Source organism: Setaria italica, chromosome IV (assembly GCF_000263155.2).
Source record: "Setaria italica strain Yugu1 chromosome IV, Setaria_italica_v2.0, whole genome shotgun sequence".
In the NCBI taxonomy this organism is placed as follows: domain Eukaryota; kingdom Viridiplantae; phylum Streptophyta; class Magnoliopsida; order Poales; family Poaceae; genus Setaria; species Setaria italica.
The window spans coordinates 6,922,810-6,929,543 of record NC_028453.1 but is presented as its reverse complement, the minus strand read 5'-3'; the positions used below and the strand labels follow the sequence as shown (position 1 = coordinate 6,929,543).

General features: G+C 45.5%; 1 protein-coding gene and 1 long non-coding RNA gene across 2 annotated transcripts; one reads left to right on the top strand and one right to left on the bottom strand.

Annotated features, from left to right (window-relative positions):
* Positions 1-853, top strand: LOC101752835. Its single transcript, XM_004964870.2, has one exon. It carries the CDS (start codon positions 141-143, stop codon positions 633-635), a length of 495 nt encoding a protein of 164 aa, XP_004964927.1. The 5' UTR covers positions 1-140; the 3' UTR covers positions 636-853.
* A 4,124-nt stretch (positions 854-4,977) lies between these two features.
* Positions 4,978-6,691, bottom strand: LOC101752570. Its single transcript, XR_215020.2, has 5 exons — positions 6,389-6,691; positions 5,727-5,806; positions 5,534-5,599; positions 5,364-5,411; positions 4,978-5,226 (listed from the first exon to the last, which is right to left on the bottom strand). It is a non-coding gene; the product is annotated as an uncharacterized LOC101752570 (long non-coding RNA).
* Between the last annotated feature and the right edge of the window lie 43 nt (positions 6,692-6,734).

Below are 6,734 nucleotides of genomic sequence, written 5' to 3'. Positions count from 1 at the left end.
CTTTCGTCTCCATGAACGCAAAAGCATTGATCATCAGTAGCTAACTAACCAGCGAGCACGAGCGTGCAAGGCTAGTTTAGATTCAGAAAAGGAGCGAGTGCTTTTTTTGCTGGGATTAATCAGCAAGTTCTTGGGTGAACATGATGGCGGGCGGCGGCGGCGGCGGCGGCTACTCGCCGTACTACCAGCCGGCGCCGTACTACTACAACTACTACCCGCAGCAGCCGCGGCTACGAGGCGGCGGCGGGCGGCCGTCGGTGTGCGTCTTCATCCTCCTCGCGATGGTCTCCCTCATCGCCGCCACCTCGCTGTTCGCGTGGTGCGAGTCGGCGGTGGGGAGCCTGCTCGACCAGCTCCGGCGCCTTCTCATCCTGTCCCCGCTGCTGCTCATCGTCGCCGTGCAGCTCTGGGTGGCGACCGGCGGCGACGGCGGAGGGGGCGGCATCATGTGCGCCCTCTCGGAGATGGTAGCGGGGGACCACAGGCGGCAGTACGGGTACGGGTACGGCGTCGGCGGCGCGGCCGGCGCCGGATCGTCGCCGTGGGGCGTGGCGCTGGCGTTGGTGCTCGTGCTCTTCCTGGTCTCGTTCCATTCGTCGTTCCAGGAGAGGTGGTTTCCTCTGCTTGGCCGGTGAAAATAAAGATTGCTAGAGTATTTGTGAAGGAGATCCGGCTGCTATGGTAGTACAAGATCAGCTTACATTTTTATCTCTACGCTGTTATGGTAGCATGAGATAATTAGTTTACATCTTTATTTTTAGAATTGTAAGACTTAAGCTACCATGTACTCTGTACTACTTACAGCAATATTACCACATTTAAGCGCTATAAATATGTGCTTGATTTAGGCCAACATCGAAATGTGGGGTTTTCCTCAGTTCAAATGTCAGGAATAATTAAGTTAAATTGCACCACGAGAAACGCAATGATAATTAGAGTACTTCAGATTTCAGTATGTTATAGTGGTCCGAAGCTGTGGGTGTGTTTAGCATGCAGAAGCTGATGTGAATGAGTAACAGGTAAAAGAAGAACACTATCCAAAGGCACGATCGAGTGGCCTTTTGTTGGTTAGTCACAAAAGAAGCCAGACGAGTCACAAAAGTAGCTCCCTTTATACGCCATGTAAATCCTGCAATTTTTGGAGTATTAAACATTTTTTCTTCTTCAATTAATTTATTCAGATGTAAGTTGGGACTTGTATTGCAACATTTCATGAGCAACGCGTGACGCGGCAATCATTAACTGACCCTTTTTCTCTTGCCATGGGCGCCCATGCAACAATTTCTACCGTTAGTTGGAATGACAATTTTGTGAAATATATCTTCTTTCATCCAATTTGACCTTGAAATGAAAATTTGAAAGTGCATTTCTATGTACCCTCCGTTCTGAAATACAAGCCATCCTAAGAATTTTAGGACATAATAGCAGGAGTAGCAAAAGATGCGTGCACCCCTAAGTAAATGGTAATTGCGATAACTTTAGTAATAATCCACCAATCAGCCGCCCTTATCTTGTCGATGCTAGAAAGAATTAAATGAGCAATCATCCAAATATGCCTGCAATGCTTTAATTTGTATCTGAGTATAAATTTTGAATGCTTAGATGGCTTGTATCACAGGACGGAGGGAGTATATGAAATCGTCCATTGGACCCATCCGGATAGGAAGTCTCCTAGTAGTTGTTAAGCATTTAGAATTAAATATTAATCTAATCACACCAGTGTTGAAACCACCCTAACCACATAGCTTCTGCCCACATCTTGAACTACCTCTAATGCTAAATGTAAGTCCATTTCGGACTGTCATAAGTCAAACATTATTTTTAGCTTGGAATATCTCAAATACGTTTAAAATCCAATTCCTAAATTTGAAAAATTAAACATGCTTAAGCATAAATCATCCTGTGAAAATTGAAACTATCTTGATTCTTATTATTATTAATAGCACAGTATCTGTTCTTTTAAAAAAACAGTACCTTGCATTTATATTATTAATAGTGGTTGTTCAATTTCATCCTTTATGGTCGTCCTTTTGTCCTGGACTTTCCCAATAATTATGGACGCCGACCTGATCTTTCGATATCAAAGTTTAGTTATGATTTTAATTTGGGAAGTAAACATGTCCACGCAGAATATGATAGAGCCATGACCGGAAGCATGTTCCTCATATGTTATTCAATGAGGCACTACCGTGGCTGCCCATGCCTAACAGTTTTTGTTGTGAACATGGCGATACGTGTCCCACCTCACCGGCTCAAATACAAGGTACGCGAAAAGTGAAAAGGGTCTGCTCCATACTCAAAAATCAAAACCGATCCCTTGCTTTGCAGGCAGTAGCTAGAATCTCCGCATCGCAAGAAATATATAGAATCTTCGTTCTATCTTTTGAGGAAGTTAGAATCTTCATTCTATCACCTCGTAGTATTGGGAGCTTCCATGCACGTTATCCTTTTCCCACGGTTAAAGTCTGCACGTAGCTACTCCCTCCGTCACAAAGTACTATTCGTTTTGCCTTTTCTAGATGCATAGATTTTGATATGTGCCTAGATATATAATAAGTCTAGATACATAAGAATAGTCAAAACGAATTGTAATTTGGGACAGAGGGTGTAGCTAGCTAGCTAGGCCTAAGATCTTTGTTTTGCACACCAGTGAGGTAGCGGAGATAAGATGAGTTGAAGAATAATGAACCAGGATTCCTATTGTCAAATCATGGACTAATTAGGCTTAATAGATTCGTCTCGCGAATTAGACTCCATCTGTGCAATTAGTTTTATAATTAGATTATATTTAATACTTCTAATTAGTATCTAAATATCCGATGTGACATGTGCTAAAGTTTAGGACATGTCATCCAAACAGGCTCTAAGATGAGTTGAAGAATAATGAACCAGGATTCCCACAGCTTAAGATCAGCAGATAACCTTTTTTTTTTAACGGCACTTTTGTGTTAAGAAATTGACCAATTGATGAATCAAAAATCGGAGAGCGTACCTGCATGCAAAAGGACACCGGGAAAGAGCGGGAGAATCTCAACCACCTTTCATCAAGATGGATGGATTTAGTGCCGCCTCTCCTCTCTTTCGGCTCTGCTTGATGCATGGGAGGGAAATTAAAGTCGCTTTCCGCGCTAATCATTCGTGCGGGGCTCCGGCTCTCACCAGCCAGATTCACATGCTGCCTCGGTGTGCCTCCACATGAATAATCCCGAATGTTCGATGAACGTACATGTGTCACGCAAAATCATCACATCATCATGCATGGTTTGGTTCTCGCTCCTACTAAGTCCTAATTCATTCTTTTTTTTTCTTTTTAGAGAAAAAACGAATTCATTCATTCCTGGCGCGTCATGTGCATGCGGAGAGCACGGCGCCGGCGCGGCGTGTGGTTTTCGTCGTGCGTGACGCCCGGTGCGCGTGGGCCTAGATGGGCCGGGGCATGCAGAAGTTTCGGCCACTGAATAGGCCGCATACGTATAGGCCACTAAATAATGGCCCAGACCAGCCAACATGGAAGAGAAAGGAGCCCACGCGGTGACGTATAATGGAAACCCCGCCTCCATGGGCCATGGCGACTCCGCCCAAGACTTGACCGTGATTTCGCCTGCCTGCGCGTGCGTCGCACGAGAAATATCCGGCCATGCTAGTCTCGCATCACGCACGGAACTGCGGCCTTTTAATTTTCTCGTGCCGTGATACAGGCAGGACAAACGGCCTGTTCGCTTCAGCTTATTCAGCTAGCTTATCAACCATTAAATAGTATTTTTCTCTCACAACAAATCAGCCATTTCAACTTTTTAGCCAGCTTATAAGCTGAAGCGAACAGGCCCAAAGGGCCGGTCGAGCTGCCTGCTGCCAGCAGCCACAGCCAGACTTTACCAACAAGTACCGTGCTGGCGGCTGGCGCGATCCCTCGGCAGTGAACTGTGGTCGCTCTCCTATCTTTCTCGTTTTCTCCTGCTTTAGTGCGCGGGTGGTTGTTGCTTGTTGTTGGTTGGTCGGAACGGGATATCATTCATTCACGCGGAGAACACCGGCTACTCATTACTTGATGACCCATCATGCCGATCCACAGGACCCATGATTTCGCCGTGACGCCCGGCCGGCGCAAAATCGTTGGGCTCAATACAATTCCTTTCCCCGTGCACGGAAACTGTAGAGCGCGCGCGACCGGGGAGGTTGAGCGACGGAAGTTGTGTGCAACCGGATCGGCAACCCGGCGCGCGTGATGCGCACGCTAAGCTGGTCAGTCTCGCTGCCAGCAGCTCTTTGTCGATCGCCCATGCGGCTCTAGCGCCGCCCACGTGGCTCGGTTGACCGTATCTGACCGATGCTAATCCAAGTTTCATCAGGCTAAAGGTTCGCAGCATATGTGCGCACACAAAAAAGAGAGGAGAAAATCTGCTGGAGAGATCTCGTTTGCGTAAGCGATGACTCGCCAGCCTATACAAACATGCATGCCACGCTTGGTTGATGGTGGCTCTCACTGAACTCTATGAGGAGAATTCAATATGCGTACGGCGTACCTGACCCCACCAATTTATGTGACTTGATCGACCTGCTGTTTCTGCTGGTGGGCATCTTAAGAAGGGGCCCGGGTCGGCTCTTCCAGCAGAGAGAGAAGAAGAAGAAGATCACGGTTCTGTAGTCTGTACTGTTCCAGAGAGAGGTAACGAGATTTCAGCGGCGAGAGAGGCCGAGACGCGAGGCCGGCCCAGCCTGGCGTGGCGGATAAGGGCACGTTCAACAGTTTAGACGGCTGCCGTCTGTAAGTTACATATAGACAGTGAAACCGACAGCTTGTACAATGATTTATCTTTTAAGTTGTCTGTTTGGTTGTCTGTTAAGTTTTTAATGCTCGCATGTAGCCACGACCAATCGTAAATAAGATTTGTGTATACTATTGTGTTGCTTGTTGAAAAAAAGAAAGATCAAGCTTAAATAAGATGATCATGGTTACATTTTTTGAAAACATAAATATAAATGATATTCAAATATATTTATATTAATGTAATAGAACAAAATTTTCATAAATCAAATAAAACATAATATGACTAAACAAGGAAAGCTTCGCTGTTGTATGATTACTCATGTAGGTTCAGATTACAAACAGTTTAGATGCATACATTTCCAAGCTTCATTGAACAACTTGTTCGAACACCTGTTCTCTTGAGTTCCTCTGATTGCAACGACAATTGAATTTAGATTATGAGCTACACCAACAAACGCCTGTCACATTATTCAGCCAAAGAATGGTAGGTAAAGGGAAGGATATCATGAAAAGATTGCTGGGTATGATAGCAACGAGCCATACGATGTCACAAAAATTCATGGTAACTGAATTCAAACTGTGGTGAGAAAGGAACCTGCAAGCAGTTCTCCACGCCAACAATTAGAGATCTCATCTCAAAGCCCTATTTCAGAAATCAGAAGTTGGAAACCATATCAAACTAGAAACTAATTTATCCTGGCCAATGGCCATTTCAGAGAGCAACTTTGAAAGGGGCAAATGATTCAATATTGGGCAGTTTCTTACTTGAGTCAAGTCATTGCATCTCGAGCATGTCTATGTATAAAGAGCAGTTAAGTCTGACATATACACCTAGAGATAATACATCGCCATCGGCTTAAGTTTAGTTTGACATAAAAGCAGCAAACGGTAGGAAACTGTTGATATTCAGTTCAAAACAAAGGTCGTGATAAAAAAAATGGGAAAAGTTTTAAGTTACCACTGAAGCATATTCCACAATAGTCTTTGCAAGAGTGTGATTGTAGACAAAAATCTGGTCACTCTTCTTGATAGGTAGCTCTGTGATAAAAGACAAAACAAAATTGTAGGCTCATTCTGGTGTTCAACAATGGAACATTAAAACAAGTATTGGCTACAGACACTATTAGCATGAGAAGATAACCATAATAAATAGACAATGTGCTTAACCCCTTATAAACAGAAGAGCAAGGGGAAACTGATTTCAGCTTCTCAATTTCAATTCGCCTTAGCCTTCCAAAAGTGACTACAATAGCCCCTTTCTTCCAACTGAAAGAAAAGGCAGCTTCCTAGGCCTTGTTAAATTATTGCAGCTTTAAGCTCAAGCATAAATCATCGAATCAGTAATTCCATACAATAAAACTGTCAATGCCCAAACATATCATGGTTATTGTGTGATAACTAATGCCTATTGGGATATTGGAGTCCCAATATCACCCACACTATAACCCTGAAGCCAAATTCTATGAAAATCAGACAGTCCTAACCATAAGGACATAGCTGGTAGGTGTCCCTTGTCTCTACACAAAGTTACACCATTTCAGATGTTTGCGAATGCATTGACACGCTGAATCCATTCACTGGGAACTGTAAACTGACCACGGGAGAATCACATGGAACTACCTCTTCCGTGAGAAGCAACCGAGAGCAAGAGTATGATGAGAACCACCACGCCGGTGCACCTCCATCTCCCCATGAACCTGCAGCCACATCCAGACTGAATCTCAATCAAACGGAGGCAGTAGCAACAGAGAAGAAGGAAAGCTTCGCAGCCTGGCTAGGGACGGTGAAGGGGGGAACGTGCGGCGGCGGCGCCTCGCGCCCAGTCAGCAGCCAGCAGCCCCCAGCCCCAGCGCGGCCATGGCGCACGAGAGGGGGCCGCAGCCCCACCGGCCACGACGGCGCGGCCATAGCGCGAGGGGGGCGTAGCCCTGCAGGCCAAGGCTGGGGGCGGCGTGGCCTGGCAGGA